Source organism: Lycium ferocissimum, chromosome 1, assembly GCF_029784015.1.
Source record: "Lycium ferocissimum isolate CSIRO_LF1 chromosome 1, AGI_CSIRO_Lferr_CH_V1, whole genome shotgun sequence".
Classification (NCBI taxonomy): Eukaryota; Viridiplantae; Streptophyta; class Magnoliopsida; order Solanales; family Solanaceae; genus Lycium; species Lycium ferocissimum.
The window spans coordinates 62,044,370-62,068,419 of record NC_081342.1 but is presented as its reverse complement, the minus strand read 5'-3'; the positions used below and the strand labels follow the sequence as shown (position 1 = coordinate 62,068,419).

General features: G+C 37.3%; 1 protein-coding gene across 5 annotated transcripts; it reads left to right on the top strand.

Moving 5' to 3' along the window:
- Positions 1–755: 755 nt before the first annotated feature.
- LOC132056805 (uncharacterized GPI-anchored protein At1g61900-like) lies at positions 756–23,820 on the top strand. 5 transcript variants are annotated; one of them, XM_059449193.1, is made up of 8 exons: positions 756–979; positions 3,315–3,454; positions 4,225–5,076; positions 11,131–11,376; positions 11,490–11,504; positions 20,502–20,645; positions 20,776–20,823; positions 23,600–23,820. In XM_059449193.1, the coding sequence occupies exons 2-8, from the start codon at positions 3,421–3,423 to the stop codon at positions 23,614–23,616; spliced, it is 1,356 nt and encodes a 451-aa protein (XP_059305176.1). In that variant the 5' UTR covers positions 756–979; positions 3,315–3,420; the 3' UTR covers positions 23,617–23,820. The 5 variants fall into 5 exon arrangements, with proteins under 5 accessions (XP_059305176.1, XP_059305169.1, XP_059305145.1 ...); XM_059449186.1 differs by lacking the exon at positions 23,600–23,820 and adding an exon at positions 21,230–21,456 and having other exon boundaries at positions 757–979; positions 20,505–20,645; XM_059449162.1 differs by lacking the exon at positions 23,600–23,820 and adding an exon at positions 21,230–21,456 and having other exon boundaries at positions 757–979.
- Positions 23,821–24,050: the final 230 nt, after the last annotated feature.

Genomic DNA, 24,050 nt, shown 5'->3' with positions numbered 1-24,050 from the left:
AATTCACGATATTTCGCCTAGTGGTATGTTTGATAAAAATATATATATATATATATACTCCTATATATTTTTAGAATAAATAAAAAAATAAAAAATACAAATAATATCACGTAAAATGGAGCCAACATTCATTGATTTGTACCAAAGGTCGGTCATAGTACGATCTAAAGTGGGACCATGTTGTTGTATACGTTGAATAATCAAAGATCGGAAAAGGACCAAAATTCATACTTTTGAAAAATAGTTAATCCATCTGAATTATCTTTAGGTGATTATCACTTCTGGTTATACTATAGGGTCAATTATGCCTAATACAGCTGTTGCACGATGGCGTCATCCTGGCAATAAAATTATTTTTACCTCAAATAATTTTTACTCAAACTAAAATAACTCAATCCGGCCGAATTTTTTTTTTTTCCTAAAGAAAATAATACTAAATTATTTTTATATTTTTTGGAAAAATTATCAAAATTATTTTCTTTGAAAAAAAAATTCGGGTCGGATTGAGTTATTTTATTAGTAAAAAAATTATTTGAGTAAAATAATTTAAGGGTTTAGGATAATGACGCTATGGCAAGAACAAGCAAGGTATAATTGTCCGTATTAACCAATGATAATTGGGTATAAAAAAATAACGAAGGTATGGAAAACTATTTTGAAAAAAGCTCGGGGGGCTGACACTTTTGTACTTTTTCCGATCAAAGATTGTTTGCTTGAAAACACTATAAATAACCGTTGGTGTGTTACACCTCAGAAAAGGTTTAAAAAAAAGAAAAAGAAAAAAATAGAGAGTAAAGTTAACACCCCCAGACGCCTACTACTAGGGTTCTTATTATTTTTGGCACACCCATCTACTTGAATTTTAACAATTTTGTTGATTTATTCAGTCTTAGGATATAAATAATAATTCTGGACCTAACCATTATTTAATGACAAATCATGGGGTGCATTTTTGGTCTTTACTGAATTTCAACTTCAGGTATTATTCCATTATTTTTTTTTACTAGTATTTCTGTTTACAAAAATGTAATTATGCAGTTAAGTTTGTAGTTGCATTTCTACTTTCCCCTTATAGATAACTACATTTTGTGGATTTATTCAGTAAGATATAATTGTGGACGCAAACATTATTTAATGACAAATTATGGGTATAATAATTTATGGTCTTTACTGAATTTTAACTTCAGGTATTATTCCATTATTTTTTCTACTTATGTTTATATTATTGTTTGTCTAGATGTAATTGTGCAGTTAAGTTTGTAGTTGTATTTCTAGGGTTCTTATTGGGCAGAGTCATTTACTTACCCCCTTATAGATATAGTGTAAATCTATGTTGCTCGGACTCACCAAAACGAACTACTTTTGGAGTATTCGACACGCATCCGTCGATATTTTTGAAGAGTCCGAGCAACATAGGTGTAAATCACAACATTTTGTGGATTTATTCAGTGTTAGGATATAGTTGTGGACTCAAGAATACTTTAATGACAAATCACGGGGATAATTTATGTTTTTTTTTTTTTTTTTTTTTACTGAATTTTAACTTCAGGTATTTCATTATTTATCTATTTATCCTGTTTGTGCAGATGAAATTGTGCAGTTAAGTTTGTATTTGTATTTCTAAACTTTTGGTAGCTCCGGATCTTTGGGGTTTTGAGCTGCTTTTTGCTTCTGCTTATTTTGTTCTTTAGTTTGTAAATAGGTAAAAGGTTTTGAAGAACTCGTGTATGTTATTTAGGGATTTTTACACTGTATAGCCGCCCACCAAAATAATAGCCGATAGATATAGATTTTTTTATATATTAATATATAATATACATATTTTATACATAATAGTGTATATATATATATTTTTTTGTTGGTTGTATATTGGCTAGTGAATGTAATTATAATGTATAACTTTCCCTTAAATTCATCTAATCTTGAGTTCTTTATAAAAAATAAAGTAATATACGATTGAGTTGTTTGTAGCTGGTATTTAAGTGGCTAGGTTTATACACATTATCGATAATGTCAGTGTATAATAATTATATCAAGCAATAATTTTTCTATTTTGTTTAATTTTCTCCTGTTAATATGTAGTTTATTTCTTTGAATGTTTGTTGGAATAGAGAAAACAAGATTGGGTTGATTTACTGTGTTACTTCCATCTTTATAAACATACTTGGCTATAGTAGAAAAGACATTTTCTTGTTGTCACAGAGAAAAGACAGAAGTTTGAGGTGGAATAGCTTATTTCTTGTCCGTCACTAAGTTCATGATCTAACATCTTGATTAGGGGAAGGTTATGGGCTATGTTGCTCGGACTCTTCAATAATGTCGATGGGTGCGTGTCGGATTTCATTTTTGGAGAATCCGACATGGGTGCGGCAACATTTGGTGAGTCCGAGCAACATAGGACTTATGGGCTGTTGAGTCATGAGTGAATGGACTATTCTGTTAAGATGGAAATGTAGTGATTCTAGAAATTGGAGGGAGAGAGTTGCTGAATCATACTATGTCTGATTGTCACTTTTATATGTATATGTCTTTTGGTATACCGTATACGGCTTGTATACGGGGAATTCCCCATTTGTTAATAAAATGCTTACCTTATCCAAAAAAAAAAAAAAAAAAGAAAAGAAAAAGAAAGAGAATGTATATGTTTTGTTGTAAAGTTTCAGTGTCACAGTGTGTGGTAGAAATTTTAGGCTATACATAGTTGAGTGAAAGGAGTGGACCTGATCTTCCATTTCTTATCCGAATTGGAAAATCATAATTTGATTACAGTGAAAGCAATCGGACAGTATTGTTTGCTTTTGTTCTCATGGCATCCAGAGCGTGCATTTAATGACATGGTAATGAGATTCTGCATATTTTATGACATGGTTATGAGATTCTGCACATTTTATGACATGGTTATGAGATTCTGCATCTATTCAGTAGTGAAGTTCCTTCGCACTTACTTTGCTACCTTATTAGCTCAATTGTTTGCTAGTACTCATATTAAGGTTGCCTTTCTCATGATATGGAGAGACATCTAGATGATTGGTTTGTTTATGTAGGGGTAAGATGCCAACGTACCTCTGCCTCCCAGTACCCCCACTTGTGGGATTATACTTTGGGTATGTTGTTATTGAAAGAGAAAAATGATGCATTTTGGAACTTCCCACTTAACTGATGAAGAATGTTATGCTCCTATTAAATTGTAAATACCTCTTTCTTTAGAATTAAGATAAAATTGGTTATTTATGGATATGATTATCACGCTAAGGCAATTTCAGATTTGGCCTTGCCTTAATTTCTTAATTAACCCAGTACTGAATCTGTCATAGGCACTGGTACATCATAATATTTATGTGATCAGCTCAGCTGGTGTAGCTTCAGCAGCTTAAAGGTACCCATTGTGTGTCTCCATGTTGCCAGAGGGTTAGTGGACGGATGGCTTATGCAAAGACCGCCGCTCGTCTCAAGGGTACAGTACTGGACTTGTATGCTAGACTTTATCTTATTAGAGATCAGCGAAGAAAATTTTGGACTTTCTAGGCGCCATCTGTTGTAAATGTACTCATGTTTTTGGTCTCTTTCTGTTTTGTCCCCTGAAATGGCATCCAAACCTTTTTTTACAAATTTTAGGATACATAATTGAGCTGGCAGTTATTAAGAAGGTCGTATAGAATTTGGTTGTAATTTCTCATTCCTGCCTGGTAGTGGCGATTATGTTATTCTTTTCTGAATGAAGATGAGCAAGCTGCCGTGCAGTAACTGGTTTTGCCTTGTGGTTTCTTTCAATGATCGACACATCTTTGTAATGCTAAAAATTCTGTCAAAATTTCAAAGGTAGTATTTACTTAAATTAATGGGAAAATTATGCTCTATATCAACTGGGAAAAAATATTTACACGCTTCAGCCCATATTTTGAGTTTGTTACCCGGCTTAGCCCATATTTGTATATAAACACCTTTTATACACTATTATACACTTTTATACAAGGTTGATACATTATGCATATGCTCTCCCCCGGTATAATTTTGTATAATATTGTATAAATTGAAAATATGGCTACGTCGCATAATATATTATGTTAGGCTGTATGTTTTTGAACATTTACCTAAATTCATTGCATGAAATGACCACAAGATGCAACTTGATATTCCAAAGTCCTGCTTATGCCTGTGCAAGTGTATCATATCCAGGCCTTTGTTTGTCTATATATACTGAAAGGCGACTGCATCTGATTGCAGGTTTGTTGATCCATCAGCTGCTAGTAATTGCTATCTGTTTGGCCAGCTATCAGAATGTAGTGGCTCTACATGTGTCGCATAAGCCAAGCCGAATGTCTTCCACATCTGAACTGGCTAGTCCTCCCAAAAGTGGAATCTTCGAACCAATTGAGATACCACCTGCTGTCATCCCTCATTATCCTTTCCCGGGGAAATCATTGCCACCAATGTACCCTTCCTTTCCGAAGACATATGACCCTCTCTTGACTGGAAGATGCCCTGTAAATTTCTCTGTCATTTCAAGCATCACAGAAAAAACAGCATCTGATTGTACTCTATCTTTGTCAACAATAGTAGGAAATGTAGTATGCTGTCCACAGTTCAATAGCTTACTCCACATATTCCAGGGATTTTACAGCAGGCGTTCTGATACTTTAGTTTTACAAAGTCCGGTAGCTGATGATTGTTTTAGTGATATCATCAGTATATTAGCTAGTAAAGGAGCAAACAGCTCCATTTCTGGCCTGTGCTCTGTGAAGTCATCAAATCTAACTGGTGGGTCTTGCCCTGTGAAGGACATTGGTACTTTAAAAAACTTGGTGAATACAAGCAAGTTATTGGAGTCTTGTAGCAAAGTTGATTCTCTTAAAGAATGCTGTAGGCCTGTTTGCCAGCCTGCAATTTCAGAGGCTGCACTTCTGATCTCAGGGATAAAGACGACTCTTGGTGTTAAGAACATAGTTGGAGTACCTAGTGAAAGTAATACGCTTAATGACTGTAAAGGAGTGGTCTATTCATGGATTGCAAGAAAACTACAATTTGATGATGCCAGTTCTGCGTTTCGGTTATTGTCTTCCTGCAAAGTTAACAAAGGTTAGTTTTTGACACATCTAGCCCTGAACGTGTTTGTGAGGTTTTTATTATTCTCAAAGAACTCATGTTTCTTGGTTTTTTCCATTTGACTCTATACTAGAGTTCCTGAAAAATTTATATTGCCATAGGGGTTAAAAATAACTGCCCATGACCACTAATTGTTAGCGGAGCATGTTTGCCTCAAGTATTTTGTATGTCCCTGACAACACATCTAACGTCAATTTTCCATCGAAATGAACCAAGTAATACTTTTATGTTCTATTTGAATGTATGTGAATTTGAGATATACACAGGCTGGAGAATGTACTTGAGGCCATGAAAGGTTTTGAACAACTCAAACTTGTGTACTTCACGGGAATGTTGCAGCAAATTTTTATTGCAGTTAAGGGGAAGGTTAAGACGGTGTTTGGATGGGCTTAAAAGCTAGTCAAACCAACTTAAAAGCTCTTTTTTGGCTTGTCTTAATGTTAAACAAACTTAAAAAATGCTTTTAAGTCAAAAAGCCATAAGTTGGTCTACCCCAATCTATGGATTTTTGGCTTAAAAGCACATGAGGTTTGGCCAAATAAATTACAATGTTATGCACTGCTCTTTCTAATAATTCTCAATATTTGTCTTTATCAAAAGACCTAGTCCCATTTCTTTTTTCTCTTTGTACTCTTATGTCATTAGCCTTGCGCTCTCACCATCCTCAAAGCAAATACTTTCTCTTGGTGGCAAAACGAGTAGAAATCTTGTTTTTTTTTGTTTGGCAATTTAGGCCTTTATACTGTGCCTTTTATCTAGCTTCCATGAAATATGTGATCGGACATTTCCTGGTATAATGAATAAACACATGATTTTCGTTGTTCCTAAATATAGTTTCATCTTTTCTTTAATATCCTAATCACTTCAAACGAAGCTGCAAAGTTGAGAAGAATCAAATCTTGGAATTTTTTCTTTTCTTTTTCTTGAGAAAGAACAAAAACAACTAGTTTGCCGAGTTTTATGTAAACTATTCTAAGTGACTCAAGTTTTTCAAATTAAATGTTTACATTTAGTCTAGAAAAACAATCGTTGAAGTAAATTTTCTCTTGTAAACTTAAGTCAAATTTAATTTATAAATTTAATTTATTGTACGTTAAAAATTATATTTATTGAAAATAATCTCAATTAATCTATATTTAAAGTGAATTGTGACATAAGTTAATTTGTATTCGGATCAATTTAATAAAATGTTGCTATAATAAGCTTTTCGGTGTTAACAATACTAAGAGCCCGTTTGGATTGACTTATAAGTTGTTTTCAGCTTTTTTGAGTGTTTGGCTGGCCAGCTTATAAGCCATTTTGAGCTTAAAATAAACCCAAAAAAATAATTGGGCCCGTTTGGCTTAGCTTATCTAAAGCAAAATTATAAAGCCGTTTTGAAACTATAAGTCGCTTTTTTAAAGCCCATCCAAACAGGCTCTAAGGGCATTTTGGTCATTTTAACAAAAAAGGTGTTTATTAGCATTTTTTGAACAAACACATCATTGCTTATTTTCACCTACAATACTTCTATCCAAACATGTAATTGCTTATTCGTACATTTAGCACCAACACTTACAAATATGTTTAGCTCTTGGTGTTTCAAGCTACAAAGTAGTTTTTTTTTTTTTAAACTGGTAACTTTTAAGCTACTAAGTAGGTTTTGGACATAGATTTGGTTGAAACGGAAAAAAAAGAGTTTCTAAAGTTGAAGTTGAAAAATGGTAGTTGAAAGTTGAGTTGTGTTGGACATGCATTTCATTTGGGAAAAAAAGTTGAAGTTTTGTGAGTGAAATCTTTTATCATCAATTTTTGACAAGGAGTACATAATTTTTATCATCAAGTTTGAAAAACTCATCTTTAGAAAAAACTAACCAAAGGATCATCAATATATAACCAAGCAGTTTTGAATTTTTATGGAAAAAAAAGGAAAAAAAACTCATGTCCAAACGGGCCTTAAATTCAGCCTACACAAGCTCTAAAAGCATTGGCCTAATGCATGATTTAACCATATGATTAATGCTTATAAATAGGGTTTTTTTTCCAAAAAATTCTTAATTTGTTGCTATCATTGTACGTATAGCCTACAAAGAATAACGTGAATTGCCTTTAGTTTTTTGTTTCGGAAATGCTTTACTACACAGGCTAGCGATCTTAATTTTGACCTTGCATTTTATCAATCGAGGATATGATCTTCTTAGTCTTTTTTATTTTTATTGTTTATATCCGCCGTGTCCCGGCTTACTCCGAGCGCACTCAACTAATCCATAGGTAACTCTGTTCACCAAGGATTGGACTAGACCTATAGGAAGGAATCACTTAGTGTTTTTGAGATCAAATCTTCAATCTTTCATATTGATCCTGGTTAGGATATTATTTTAGGACCCTCTAGGACCTAGTCGAGGGCTCAAGAGTGATCTTTGTCTTAGCAAGGTCTCAGAACTTCCTTGTGACTTGTTAGAGCGTTGCTTTCCCCCATTCCTATATGAACTGAAATTGTGGCTTGAGAACCGCAATAATGGCTGATAAAACAAATATATATTCCATATTAATCGTCGAGACTTCGATTTGCAAAATCTTGTTGAATCAACTAACTCTAATCCCCCTCCCCCTCCACAAAAGAAAGAAAGATATTAGAATAGGAATAGGAATAGGATTTGTATATAGTATCCTACATGGAAAAGGATTAGGATGTAGTGTCTATAAATGGGGCTCAATGTAATAATGTAGATACACAATTCAATAATAATATTCTCTCATATTTTCTCACATGGAGAAGAGAAAAGCGAGCGATCTCGATTTCTATTCTTCTTTCGCTACCCCATTCTGCTGAGGGGTGTAGGGACAAGATTGATGAATAATTCCTTGGTTATTCTCGGGTTCAAAAGGGGTATCATTGCTTCTCACCTGATCTCCGTCGATAGCTTATGTCTGCTGATGTCACATTTTTTAAGTCTCAACCTTACTTTAGGTCTCCCTCTGATCATCCTGATATCTCTGAGGTCTTACCTATACCTCGTGTCTTACCTAGACCGATCTTTTCGATAAACTACAAGCATACTTCTACATCTCCAAATACACAAGTGCACCACTTCTCGACTTATCATCGTCGATCGTGTCCGAAAGATCGGACACCGGGTCCAGATGATTCATGTCACGCGTCGGACCCCGCACCTGCTGCGGATTTGTCTCCTCCTGATCAGCCGATTGCACTTTGGAAAGGTAAACGGTCCAGTTGTAATACTAACCCACATTATACCCTTTTAAGTTATCATCGTCTATCATCATCCCATTATGCCTTTGTATTATCATTATCCTCTCCGTCCCCATTCCTAAGTCTATAAAGCGTGAAGCCCTTTACATCCCGATAGCAATAGGCTATGATTGACGAGATGTCTGCTTTACACACGAGTGGTACTTGGGAGCTTGTTCCTCTTCCTTCAGGTAAATCTACTGTTGGTTGTCGTTGGGTTTATGTAGTAAAAATTGGTCCGGATGGCCAAGTTGATTGGCTTAAGGCTCGCCTTGTTGCGAAGGGGTATACACATATATTTGGACTTGATTACAGTGATACTTTCTCTCCCGTGGCTAATTTAGCATCTGTCCGTCTTTTTCTATCCATGGTCGTTGTCCGTATTGGCCTCTTTATCGGTTGGCCATTAAGAATGCTTTTCTCATGGGTGATCTTGAGGAGGAAGTTTACATGGAGCAACTACCTGGTTTTGTTGCTCGAAGTCTAATCGGTGTGTCGATTGTGTCGGTCACTTTATGATCCGAAACAGTCTCTCGAGCCTGGTTTGGAAAATTCAGACACATTAATTCGGGAGTTTGGCATGACTCGCGATTGAAGCGTTATCATTACGTGTTTTATCGACATTCTGCTCCGTATTTGAGTATTTATTTGGCGGTTTATGTTGACAATATCCTTATAACGGCAATGATCAAGATGGTATCACTAATTTAAAGCAACATCTCTTTCAAAGATTTCCAGACTAAAGATCTTGGCAGATTGAAGTATTTTCTAGGTATTGAGGTTGCACAATCCACGTCAGGTGTTGTTATTTCGCGACGCAAGTATGCCTTAGACATTCTTGAGGAGACAGGAATGATGGAATGTAGACCCATTGACACTCCTATGGATCCGAATGCTAAACTCCTGTCAGGACAGGGGGAGCCACTCAGTGATCCTGGAAGATATAGGCGGCTGGTTGGTAAGTTGAATTATCCAGGTAAGTTGAATTATCTCACAGTGGCTAGACCTGACATTTCCGTTTCCTGTCAGTGTTGTAAGTCAATTTATGGATTCTCCCTGGGATAGTCATTGGGATGCAGTTGTCCGCATTTTGCTATATATGATGTTAGGTCCAGGTAAAAGACTGCTTTTCGAAGATCAAGACCATAAGCAAATTGTCGGATATGCAGATGCTGATTATGCAGGATCACCCTTTGATAGACGTTCTACATCCGAATATCGTGTGTTAATAGAAGGTAATGGAGCAATGGCTGTAGTGTCCTGGAAGACTAAGAAATAAAGTGTCGTTGCTCGATCTAGTGCTGAATCAGAATATCGAGCAATGGCTGTAGCAACTTGTGAGCTAGTTTGGATTAAGCAGTTGCTCAGAGAACTAAAATTTGGAGAAATCAGTCAAATGGAACTTGTGTGTGATAACAAAGCGGCCCATCATATCGCATCAAATCCGGTATTTCATGAGAGGACTAAGCACATTGAGATTGACTGTCACTTTATCAGGGAAAAGATACTATCCGGAGATATTGTTACTAAGTTTGTGAAGTCAAGTGATCAGCCTGCGGATATTTTCACCAAGTCACTCAGTCGTCCTCGTATTAGATACATCTGTAACAAGCCTGGTGCATATGACTTGTATGCACCAGCTTGAGGGGGAATGTTAGAATAGGAATAGGAATAGGATTTGTATATAGTATCCTAACATGGAAAAGGATTAGGATGTATTGTCTATAAATAGGGTTCAATGTAATAATGTAGATACACAATTCAATAATAATATTTTCTCCCATATTTTCTCACAAAATAAAAGGCCAACGGTGACTAAAGTAGAACTAAATTCCTTTCTAGTTTCTACCATATTCTTATAAAAAACTCAATTCCGTTCTACCATAAAAAAAGTGCATTCCTTGTATCTAGAGAACTAAAAGATTCTAATTCTGGTTATAGCTATACAACTGATATAAGCAAGTTGTCGTACTTGTGCTTCGTAATTCTTATGGCTTGTATCGTAGAGGCTTACAAAAGCCTCTTGATTACAATCTGATCCCGTAATAACTTTTGAATAAAATTAGTTTTTTTTTGTGCACTTGGCTTCCAAGTTTCGTCTGCTCCATAGAGATGCCTTTTTTCGGCTACTAAAAGAAAATGGTGACACTTCGCACACCCTTCTAACTTATCCCCCACCCAGCCCGAAAGAAAAAAGAAGAAAAAGAAAGAACAGGGAAAAATGAAAAAAGAAAATGACACATCCTTAAATTGTTGACATCTGAGATTCAGAAGTTAGGAGATATATTTCCTAGTCTTTTGGAATTTCACTTTATTTTGGATTTTTATCTTCTATTTTCCACAAGTTGGTCCTATTTTGCCAGAGACGTTAGTCCTCGATAAGAAATCATCCAGGTAGTTCCTAAGAATTAAGCACAAATATTTGAAGTGAAGAGGTGGATACACCTTTGATGGATTAGAGTCATATGCGATCCTATTAAAATGGTATTATGCTTGAGATTAGATATAAGAAGTCATCCACTGGTTGGATATGAAAATATTTTTGTATGCCAAATGAGAGCAATAATCAGTTTGCAATATTATCCACGTTTATCTAGTTTCTTAACTCGGATATTTTTTTTTTAAAATCTAGTTGTACCTGCATACCATACCTTCTACAACAACACCAAACAAACATGCCCCAGAGCAGAACTAGTTAGGGTTGGCTCACAGCGGCGGAGTTGTAACATACCTTCTAGCATATATCAATTGTGATTATGGGCATATTATTAAGCAGTTGTCATTTGGGGTTGCAGTGTGTCCCCTGGAATTCAAGCAACCATTAGAAGTGATCAATGCATGCAGAAATTTAGCCGTCCCTAGTCCTTCATGTTGTAGCTCATTAAATGCCTATATTGCTGGGATACAGAAGCAGATGTTGATTACAAATCGACAAGCAATTATATGTGCCACCGCATTTGGTTCTATGTTACAGAAGGCCGGGGTCATGACAAATGTTTACGAGCTTTGTGATGTTGACTTGAAAGACTTCAGTCTCCAGGGTGATTTTTCATTTTTTAATTTTGTTTTAAAATCTTTTGTTGATTTCTATTGTTTTTAACTGATTTTTTTTTTTTCTTTTTTGGGTGATTGGTGTCCGTTTGGAATGGAGCAGAAGATGGGCAAGAAGGTACTTATTCTGTCCTTTTTCTTTTTTGGAAACTGTTTACTTGATACTGATTCTCTTTGTCATTTAGTTCTTTCGTTCTCTGATTTGCGGTCAAGAAATATGGTTTTTTTTTTTCTCTCTTTTAACATAAAAAATTCAATTTAATAAACTTTCATACATGGTCTTTGGAAAATAAGTTATGGCCCCCAGAAACTCTGAACTGGTTATGCATACATTGTTGTGGTTACAACCAATACATAGCTCCTAAAGAACTTGGAACTTTCAGATTTAAATTGAGAAATTGCAGGTTTTGTTACTGTTGCAGGATTACCCTTTTCCATCTTCCATAGTGTTGCAATAAAAGATTTTATTCTCATTCTGTTTGTCATCTCCAAATCTCCAATGTAGTTATTATCTCTTCCCACAGTCTTGTAACGGTTTTTTTTCCGAACATTAGAAGAATACATTTAGTACCGTTGGACTGTAAGTTGAACCGAGTTTTTCCCCATTTTCTCGTTAAACTGTATCTAAATTTTCACCCCTTAGTGATGAGAATATGAATAATTGCTCTATTGTATCGGACAAGTATCATGGTACTTTAAAGTAGGTTCCCTGCAACTACCTTAGTGGTCATCATAAGCATAGGCGGATACAAGATCTCAAGAAGATGGGTGCACTATTACTGAGAGGTGGATTCAAAATGTATATTTGACGGGTTCAACTTTGAAACCATTATACTTTTGAAATTATATGTTCATTGTTTTGCAATTTTAGTGATTTTTAACATGTATACCTGTACCCTATGTCGAAAATGTTACGATTAGTTGAACCCGTTGGCTATATAATACATCCTCCACTTCTACAGTTCTACTAGTTTTAATATAGATACTTGGCTTAATTAGACAAATTTTATTGTGACAAAGGGGAATAGAGATTTCAATGTGTCAGAGACTTTGAAAGGATAATTAAATAAATAAAGAAAGGAAAACAAAAATATATAATTAAAACGCAGGATGGGACACCAGACATACCCACAATCGTGATAGTTGAATCCCTGAGCAAAATTCCAGAAAAAGAAAGGAAAAACAACAAGATAAATGTGAGATTTTAACCCCAAACTTCACTTGTAGAGTTGCACCCAATAATCATTGCATCATAAGACTCTTTGGGATAGTTTAGTAGCGTGTTTTAGGTAGAATAATGCTGGTACTAAATTTTAGTACAATGTTTGGTTGCAAATTTATAAAACCAATATTACTTATACATTCTATTCAGTACTATTCTTATACATAGTAAATCATTAACAATACCAGTACTATTATATTCTAATCAGTGTTATCAAAAGTGAAAAGCGCAAAAAAGCTCTAAGGTCCTTTGGGGCTTTAAGCTCAAATAAAGCGTGGGTTTTAATAAAAAAGGTGCAAATGGAGAAAAAAAAATACAAATATGTATGTGTAGTCCAAGATTAATAATCATAAGCATGAATAACAAACATATGGACAAAGTTTTTTTTTTTTTTTTTTTTTTTTACGATAAAGTGCAATATCAATTTTTAAGTGTCGCATCTTTAGGATTAAGCTTATTGGCAAGGAAAAGTATGCCTTAGAGACTTGATGACGACACTGAAGCGCCCATAAGGCGAGGCAAAGCGCTCAACATGTTTTGCGCCTCGTTTCAAGGCTTAAGCGCCTTTGAAAACAATGAATTTCTAATAACTCTGTGCTCTGATAAATCTATTTAGAGTCCTATAAGTTTTACTTTGTTTAACCTTGGGGATGCTTGTTTATTTCCAGCTTATTATTTGTTCAATTACATGTCACAATTTGCTTTACTACTAAGTTGTGCATTGCACTTCTCCGAATTGCTTTCAAAGTCTCTAGTTTCAGAGGTCGGCGTACGAGTCTACCTCCGAGCCACCTCGCAATTTGTATGGTCCCACTCTCAGAATCTAGGAAAAATACACTACTCTTAAAAAGTTCTAGTTCATGTTGGATACACTTACGCGAGACAATCCTTGGAATTGAACTTGCATTTAGGAAACCTCCCTTGTGTCAACGGGTTTTGCACCTAACGACAGACATTTCATGAAAATGATAAATTGATCCAAGTATTAAAACGCAGCGGATTCAAGAGAATAGGCTTAACTTATCCTTTTTTTTTTTTTTTTTCCCCAGATGGAACCTAGCTAGAATATCCTCGACATCCACATGGTCTCTGGAGCCCCCCATAACCTGCAAAACTAGCGGTCCAATATGGGGGTATCAATGGTTTTTGAAAAACTGACTTAACCGACCAAACCGAACCGTGCCGAACCAATTTTTTGTTTTCTTTAAGAAAACCGACAGGTTTTACGTAAATTTATAACCGTACCGAATAATTAGGTTGGTTTTTATTTTCATAAAAATAAACCGAAAAAAATACTGAACTGTACCGAATATATTTAATGGTAAATAAATTTTATATATTAAGTTTAAATAATAAAATATTAAAATTTTCGTCTAAGGCCTGCGTTGATTGAAACAACTATGACCGTCAACATAATTAACACCCAAGGTCCTAAAACTAAAACCTATTATACTACTTCTATATATTAAAACTAAATTAGTTCTAGGACTAGGATGTCGATTAGTAACATTTAAGCTACAAGATATTCTAACGATTTTGGTTAGCAAACTACAATATATTAGATATCTTTCCTCTCGCATGATTTAAATTATATTTCTCTTATTGGATACTTAATATTAGTAGACTCAGTTCTTGAGTCTAATCTTGATTGATTTCTTCCCGCTTGTGTGATTTAAATTATATGTTTTGTCTTTTTTTAACATTGTTTTATCGTAAAATAGTGAGATCAATCTCTTTCTTGTCGTCTTTCACGTTTTCTTGATTCAACACCTTTTAAACATGAGTAAAAATGTCTAGAGAGTTTTGGTCCAAGTCTAACCGGAGTCCCGTGTTCTAACTTTTACTAGTGATTTTTACATGAAGTTTTTGTTTTAAAAAAATATTGAAAATTAACCGAACCATACCCATATCGAAGAAAAACCGAGATGATGGGACGGTTTCGAAAAGTCTAATTTTGGTTATACTAAATAAAATAGCCGAAAAATCGGTATGAGATAAATTTTATAAAATAACCGCCCCAACCATACCATTGACACCCCTGGTACTCCAATATCAAGGTTGCACACAAACATGAAATCATAGGACATCTGGGATCTCTCACAGCATTACTGAACATTCGGGCCCAACAAAGTGCTCACTAAGTTAATAGTCGAATTCTGGGACCTTACTACTGTACATCTAAATTCACAAATTTTGAAATCACACCTACTGTGGAAGAAGTCAGCAGCTTCACGGACTTGCCCTTCGAAGGGATAAGACTAGTGCTGCCATCAATCATGTCCGACAATAATTTTTTGCGCACTTTAGACTTAAATGTCATCCCCGCCCTAAGGAATGTGGAGAATGGGTGGGTAGGCTTGGACTATCCCTTTCTGAGATTTGGACGCTGAGAGAGTTACGACAAGTATCAGGAGGAGTTTGCTTGTACCACAGAAAGGTAGGAGAAAGTTCGCCCCATGGCCTTCACTTGCTTTCCTGGGATCATGGTTTTTCCAAAAAAAAGGGTCGTACTAATATCAATCTGATGTCAGTGGTCCTCGCAATGTTCGCAGGTCCCGAGAGATTGATGCTGGAACCGATGTTTATGGCAGAAATGTTCAGGACTTTGTTTGCTTGCTTGAGAGGGCCTGACTTCTTTGGTGGATGCAATTTATTACTACAAATTAGGGTTTTGGAATACTTTTATCGAAGGGCACAAATCAATGAGTGCGCAGAGGGCATCCGTAACAAGATCCAAAGCCACGAGCGAAGGCTAAGATTTTTGATTGCACCAATGTGGGCAGGAAGAATGGCATGGTTATCCGACTCATCTCACGGGAGATGCCATCCAGTGGTGGTTCTCTTGGATCACCGGAAGGATATTGGTGCGGAGGAACCACAACTATTTTATTGAGCTAATTGGATTGGAAGGAATCCAACCATACACTCTACTTGGGGTCTTATGACAGTTCGACATCAATCACAATATCCCTCTGTGGTCTCTAGCAGAAGGTAGTTATGACAGTGAAATAACCTTAGCCAAAATTAGGGAGTTGCAGGAAGGGTGGATGAATGCGCTCTCACTGGACATGGGACAGACAGAATGGTGTACTCTCGAGTACTATGCATGGCAAGTAGAGGGAGGTCCTATAGCATACTCGATCAGAGGAGAACTCCCCAGGGTCACAAATTATGATATAGTGGTTTAGGTTTCGCGGGAAATAATACCTCACATGTATCTTACTACTCCCATCTACCGACAGGTGATTTTGGGTTCTGTTAATGACATGACACCCCAGTCGATGATGACAACAGGGAGGAAGATCCAGAGCCAGAGGAAGTAATAGAGGAAGACCTAGAAGAGGATCGAGCATACGATCCCGCTGAATGACCAGAGGATGGGGGTGTAATAGAGGTAGACCCAGAGAAGGAAGAAGAATAAAAGGTGGAACCCAAAGAGAGGTCTCCATAGTGCAACCCAGGGGCGCAACGTTTCTTTCCATCAAAATTACAGGGAATTGGATCAGGGTGTTTTGCTTCAACTGTTTGCAACAATCGTGTTGTCCTCAACCTCTTAAATAATTGGGCTAAAGGCTCGGTACGTGGGGGTGTAGGTTCGGGGATTTCTGGCTTTAAGATTTGGCGAGGTCTTGGTGCATATGCTGGCATGTTTTTGTGGACGGGTGCTTGGATGGGGGCGTAAGGTCTCGGGGGGTTTTGATAAGTGGGAGTCCTCGTGGTGGGTTGTAATTTGGCTGGGTCTTATAAACTTGATATGGGACATAAGGGGCATGAGCAAAGATTTGAGAATTTTTGGGGTATTGGCGAGATGACTCTCCTCACTAGTAGTAAGGTCTGACAGTGGATACATCTTCCTTTTTAATTCTGCTGGTGGAACCCGACTGTATGACTTTGGCCCGTCATGCTCATCATCTTTTCAAAGTAGTTGCCTTCTTGAGCTTGAATGAAATACTTACGGAGCTCACTTTCGTCCCATGGGGGTAGAACTTGGGCAGTCTCAATTCTCCAAAGTCGTGTGTACTCTTGGAATGATACGGTCGCCTTAACGTACACCGCCCAAAAACCTATCTGGTGTGATCTTAGTATGAATCCGAAGCGGCCCTTGAAATCCTCCGCCATATCCTGCCAGTCGCTCCACTTGCGAGGATCTTGGCGAGTATACCAAGTGAGCACCTCCCGGCCAGACTTCAGATGAATAGCTTCATCCTCAACTTCGAAGAAATATAGAAGGAAAAAGGAAAAAAGAAAGTTCTATGGCCATGTCGGGCCGTCATTATTATCCACATTGTCTGCCAGATCATAGTGGGGCCCTGAGTTGTACTCCGGAGACCTTCTTGAGGTTCCTCCTCTGGGTCTACCTCGATTATTCCTCTATCCTCTGGGTTATACTCGGCGGAGTTGTATTTTGGATCTTTTTCTGGTCTTCCTCTGGATCGTCCTCCATGTCATCATCATCGACTGGGAGTATCATGTCATTAACAGAACCCGGAATTACTTGTCGGTACATAGGAGTAGTAAGATACATGTGAGGTATTATTTCCCGCGAAACTTTAACCACCATGGCATAATCTGTGACCCTGGTCTTCGGGGACTCTGCTAGGACATGCTATAAGACCTTTCTCTACCTGCCATGCGTAGTACTCAAGAGTACACCATTTTGTTTGTCCCATGTCCACTGAGAGCACATTCATCCACCCTTCCTGCAACTCTCTAATTCTGGCTGAAGGGCATTTCATTGTCATAACTACCTTCTACTAGAGACCACATAGGGATATTTTGATTGATGTCGAACTATCATACAACCCTAAGTGGAGTGTATGGTTGGATTCCTTCCAATCCAATTAGCTCGATAAAATAGCTACAGTTCCTCTCCACCAATGTTCTTCCGGTGATCCAAGAGAGCTGCCACGGAATGGCATCTCCCGTGAGATGAGTCGGATAACCACGCCATTCTTCCTGCCCACATTGGTGCGATAAAAAATCGTAGCCTCTGCTTGTGGCTTCAAATTTTGTTGCGGATGCCCTCTGCGTAGTCATTGATTGGTGCCTTTTGATAAAAGTGTTCCACAATCCTAATTTGTAGTAATAAACTATGTTTTAAAAGGCGGGGGCACGAGGCGAGGCGTTTTACGCGGCACGAGGCGAGGCGTAAGCTCCGAGACACGGGGCGTAAGTCCCTTGGATCTACGGGGCGTATGTCTCATGTATCTTCAATTTATAATTTTATTACTAAAAATAAGCAAATGTAAAGTTTTCATAAAAATTCTGCAAATAAATTCAAACAAATCACCATTAATATAAAAAGGATTATTATAATTATTATTTGACTAAGGTCACAACACAAAAAATGATAATAACCTAGATAATCTTTAAAATGAAATCTTCATTCACTTCATCGTCAATCTCCAAATTTATTAGTCGTTCCCACCCTCAACTAATATTGCGCCGACTTTAATTTATATATTCAAAGAAGGAGAATGGCAAGAAGTGTAAGAGCAATGACAAAAAAATGGATGAAGTTGCTTTAGGAACATAGTGCTATGAAATCTCTATCATATCAATCTCAGACATAATCATCTAAAAAAAATTATTTATGGCAGTGTTATTTTCCATGAGAGTTGCTTGCTTTATTTATATATTTTAAGAAAAATCACTACAACATGATAACATAAAGTATAAATATCATTACAACAATAATAAAAATCAAAATCTATAGCAAAAATACTTTACCATAAAAATTAAATTAACGCCCGGGGCTTATGCTTTTGCGCCCAGGACTTATGCCCCAAATGTACGCCTATGGATCTACGCCTTTCATTTGCTCCCCGGAGAGTTTTTCGTACGCCCTGCCCGGGGCTTGCCCCGGGATCACCCCAAAAACGCCTCTGAAAACACTGGTAATAAATTGCATCCACCAAAGAAGTCACGCCCTCTCAAGCAAGCAGAAAAGCCCTGAACATTTCTGCCATAAGCATCGGTTCCAGCATCAATCTCTTGGGACCTGCGAACATTGCGAGGACCACTGGCATCAGATTGATATTAGTACGACTTTTTTTTTTTGGAAAAACCATGATCCCAGGAAAGCAAGTGAAGGCCATGGGGCGAACTTTCTTCCACCTTTCTCTGGTACAAGCGAACTCCTCTTGATACTTGTCGTAACTCTCTCGGTGTCCAAATCTCTGAAAGAGATAGTCCAAGCCTACCCACCCATTCTCCACATTCTTAGGGCGGGGATGACATTTAAGCCTAAAGTGCGCAAAAATTTGTTGTCGGACATGATTGATGGCAGCACTGGTCTTCTCCCTTTGAAGGGCAAGTCCGTGAAACTGCTGACTTCTTCCAGAGTAAGTGTGATTTCAAAATTTGTAAATTTGAATGTCACAGTAGTAAGGTCTCAGAATTCGACTAGTCACTCAGTGAGCACTTTGTTGGACCAAATGTTCAGTAATGCTGTGAGATCCCATATGTACTATGATTTTGTGTCCGTGTGCAACCTTGATATCGGACCATCAGGTTTGCAGGTTGTGGGGGGCTCCAGACTCTGGATGTCGGAGATATCTTGGTTAATTTCCATCTGAAAAAAGAAAGGGGTAAGGTAAGCATGTTGTCCTGAATCCGCTATGTTAATACTTGGATCAATTTGTCATTTTCACAAAAATATATGTTGTTGGGTGCAGAATCCATTGACACAAGGGAAGTTTCCTAAATGAGGAGTCAATACCAGGGACTGTCCCGCCTAAGTGTATGCAACATGATCTAGAACTTTCTAACATTTGAGTATTTTTCCTAGATTTTGAGGGTGGGACCGGACAAGCTACGAGGTGGCTTGGAGTTAGTCTCGTGCGCCGACCTCTGAAACTAAGGACTTTGAAAGACATCCGGAGAAGCGCAATGCACATCTCGCATGTACAACGTGTGTGTATGACCAAGACTTGATAAGAAATGTGAGAGCAATAACATATAGTGTATTTCCAAGCATATAAGGGGCACAAGTTCGGATGTGGCTTGTGTCCTTACAAACTTAGTAGTAAAACAAATTGTGACATGTAATTGAAACAAATAATAAGCTGGAAATAAACAAGCATCCCAAGTACCAAATAAGACTAAATTTTACTAAGGTCAAAACCTAATGCTAAGTGCATAATAGTCCCCAGCAGAGTTGCCAACTGATGATGAGGCGGCTTATTTGAGGGCAGTATTAACTATGGAGTTTGAGGAGATTGTTAAAAGGGCGGAAGTGGCTCAGAGGCAAAGATCCAGGCTCTGTGGCTTAAAGAAGGTGACAGAAATACCAAGTTTTTTCATAAAAACTGCCAACTGTCATAGAGGTACAACTACATTGGTAGTCTGTTGATCAACGGAGGCATTGTAGATGAACCAACAAAGACTAAAGAGAAGATTACATTTCTTGGGTGAAGGACATACAAAGAAAAGTTAAATAATCCCTGACAATAGCAGCGCCATCTACATAAATAAAGTTTAGCTATTTCTTTAGTAGGTTGTCGCTGATTTATACTTGGCAACTTCACTACCCCGTGATTCGCCTCATAAGTCTGTCAGCTATTTCCTCATCAATAAGTATGTTGCGTTATTGGGTTAATCCTACCTCAGTCTTCCAGAATTTGCATACGTTCTACCCATGATAAGTGAGCACTTGAAAGGTTATCCTCTAGGTTAGGGATAAATTGGAAATTTATGCATGCAGCTGCAGTTAGTGAGCAAACTGAAGTTCATCTATGTGTTTGCTGAACTAAATTCAATTGCATGTTACAGTACTAGTATTTTGTCAATGTTGCTTTCTGCCAGTTACAGTTGGATACTAGGATTGGTGTGGAACTCATTTTAGGTTTTCTTGGCTTAGGTTGTACTGATTAAGTAATTGAAATTGATTAGCAGGGTGCTTGCTTCGAAGTTATCCAGCAGATCTGGTGTATGACAACTCAACAGGTTTCAGCTTTACTTGTGACTTAAATGACAATATTGCTGCTCCATGGCCTTCATCATCGACAGGCACGTCCTTGTCTCTTTGTGCTCCGGGTAAATGACTGAACTTCACTCTAATTCTGATTCTGTCAAAATTGAGCTACTTTTGACATATTGCTCTATATAAATCGTCTTTGTTTTCGTTAACTAAATAAATTTCTTGATGAATCGCTTCAATTTGCAGAGATGTCTTTGCCAGCACTACCAACATCAGAGACATTGAAAAATCATAGTGAGTATCTTTCATTTCCAAACTTGTTTTGCTTATTCCTGTGATGCCATTCATTTGTAAAGGCCATCCTAGTAGGTGGTATTGTTTGCTTTCCTGCTAAGCTGGAATTGCAGTTCCCTTGAAAAGTGAGTATTTGGCTTTTTGCCAGTGGACAACTATTGCTTCCTATCAAATGAGACAGTGAAGTAGGTTTCTGTTTTTCTTATGGATACGACTACATATACAACACTACATATAAAACTCATCTCGTGAAATATTCTGCAAACTTCTCCATTGTTCAACCTTTTTTTTCTTTTGGTGATGGGGGGTGGGGGATGGGGGATGGCAAAAGCGCGTGCAATGTTACTGTAGGTATTACCCCGTTTTGAGGCATATATTGATGCACGTATCGATGCTATGATTGCAGGCTGTCCCCGTGGTGGAGTGGATCTCCTTGTGCCCATTCTTTTGTTTTTTGTTTCTATATTTTTTTCAGGAGATTTGCCAGTTTGAATTAGAGCCCCGTAGGTAGACACTGAGTGACCAGATCTCGTGTATATATTTGAATATCCTTCTTCATGTATAGCTGCTGTCTTTTTTGGTAAGTCAATTCATGGTTTTACAATATTAGGGTATTCTACAGATTGCTTGCAAGCTTTTCTGTTTGTACTTGCTTTGCTATTTTGCCCATGCTGGTGGTGGAACAGCTAAACACGTCCTAACATTTTCTGAAAAAAAAAAAAAAAAAAAAAGAACAAAGAAAAGCAAAAACGCATTGCAGAATTCAGCTGCTGTGCAGCCCTCCTGCATCGATGAAAAAAAATTACATTAAAAAGAAATACAGCAACAAATGAAGAGGTGTGAATTGTTCTCTCATCGCGAAGCTCGTCATTTTGATAGTATTTTGCTGAAAAAAGAAAAGCAGAGACAGATTTATATACCTGTTTTCTCTTTTTCATTTTTCCTTTTCACCTGTTGCTGCTATGCAGTTAAATATGCTAAAGAGGAAAACTAAGAAAATGAGAAAATCCGGGAGTGAGTTCCATTTTATGGTCCTTGACTGGACTAACATGATCTTCTCGAGTAAAAGACCAATATTAGCCCTTTAATACCGTGCTGAACATAAAAGATCCTTTTAATTTAGCGGGACTCTTCTTGTCCAAAGATGAATCTCTTTCCAAGAGATGGTAGGAGATTTAGATCGGCTGATTTTCCCAAAGGCAAAATATTGCATTAGAAAACATCATGTTGCTAAGAAACACTCTCGTGGAAACATTTGCTAGGACAAAAGTTTAACTGGAAAATCAACTTGAGATAGTAATTTTTGGTGGGATATGACCGGACATGGGCCCTTTAGCTCAAATATATCCTGATTGGTAATGGACAAAGGATCTTTTAGTCTGTTCAAACGGATTCTGTTAAATGTTAATACAATGCTACTCGCCCAGTCACCTTTACTTTCTGTTCTCTCTTTTCAACAAATCCCTTCAATCTCTTGCTGTTTCTCTCTCATTTCGAAACCCTTAATGTTTTTTTCTTAAACCCACGTATCTTGAATAAAAAACGATGCAGTAAATGGATCCATAATGCCATGGCAAGCACTTGACGAACCACCGCGCATGAAAAGAAACATCTCTCAGAACCTTTGCTCCACTTCCTCTTTTGTAGGATGTCAGAGGCTAGTGAAAAAGAACAAATATAAGCTACCATTTCTCTCTTTTAGCCGGATTGAGGGGAAGATGAAAGAGTTTTCAAATGATTGACGCAGTAGTGTTAATAAAACTTTGACAGTGCACCATGCTGGAGTTCGAAGGGAACTTTAAAGGATATAAATTGATTATCAATAGAATCATAACCTTGTTACTACTGCTTTCTTCTTTTTTAACCCACTGGTACTGCTAGTTGAGGAACTAAGGATATTACTTCAGGCAATTCTGAGCCTGCTTTAAATGGTGCAGTGTTTTTTTTCTTCTAAAAGAATAATATTGATGCTGATCGGTGATACTAATGGAACTCTAGCATGCACCCGGTTTAAATAGCATCATCTCGTTAGCTTTTGGAGTCATCCCGGGATGTTTGGCTTATGCCATGTGCTCCAAACTAAGTTCAAAGTCCAGTTTTCCCATGAATCTTCATGGTCCTCGTCATCTCAGTTTGACGACATGCTTGAGTTGATAGTGGTACGACAAATTGAAGAAGACTGGTATTCCAGGCGAAGTGCACAAACAGACTTTTCTAGGATCCCAATTTAAATAATAGTTGAAATTTCTTCTGGGTCGAGCTCATCGCACGGGGCTTGCCTAGTACAGGTTATCTCTCATGTGTGGTTCGCGAGCTATTACACAGGAGCGGGATTTACCCTGTGCGCACTCGAAGGGTAGAGGCTGCGGGTTCCCTTGTCATAAAAAAAATTGAAATTTATATATTTTCTAAAATTTAGCTACCTCAAAATTGACTTTAGACGTGTGAGGGCATAAGTTAAAATCGAGTCTAAAATTGAAAAATTCAGACTATCTAGCATGAAGTTGGGCTCTGCCAAGGAAGTTCGAAATTCAGATCTTAGGTTCTGGTAGAGTCTAACTTCAGATCCGAACGTCTAAATTTGAACTTTGGCTTTTAAAATTTCATATCTTTAGGTATGAAGTTAGGCTTTGGCAAAGAACTTCATACATTCAAAACGAAGAAGTAGCAGCATTAGTCAATATGAAGTTCGCCAAAATGGGATAAATTTGAGCTTATTATGATATAGGTCTTAAATATTTGCGATCAGTTGACCTGTTCACTCCCTTCCTGGCAGAGTTAAAGCCATGGTGAGGCATGATCAAGAAGGCTCTCCAAACTTCAGAATCAGACCAAAAGTACAATATTTGTTGTTAATGATGTTGGCACTCCTCATGTATAGAGTTTGTATAGCTCTTTGCATTATGTGCAATATCTCACTAACTAGTACCTACTCCAGTTTTTACAGCGAGTGTGGTCTTATGGCCCTAAAATGCTTGAAGTGAAGTATATACCCTTACCTCATGCTAAAGTGTCTGAAGCTTGGCCTTGCCAAGGTCACAACTTCAGACAAAAATGTCGAAACTTCATACACAAATTTTTGCTACTTCATTTGCACAAGTATGAAGTTGTTCCCGAAGTGGACAAACTCGCAATTTTTTTAAATTTAACTTTGGGTACAAATTAAATTGCGGCCTCAGAGTATTTGTGCACTTCGCCCATTATTATAAGTCTGAAATCCATGTTTC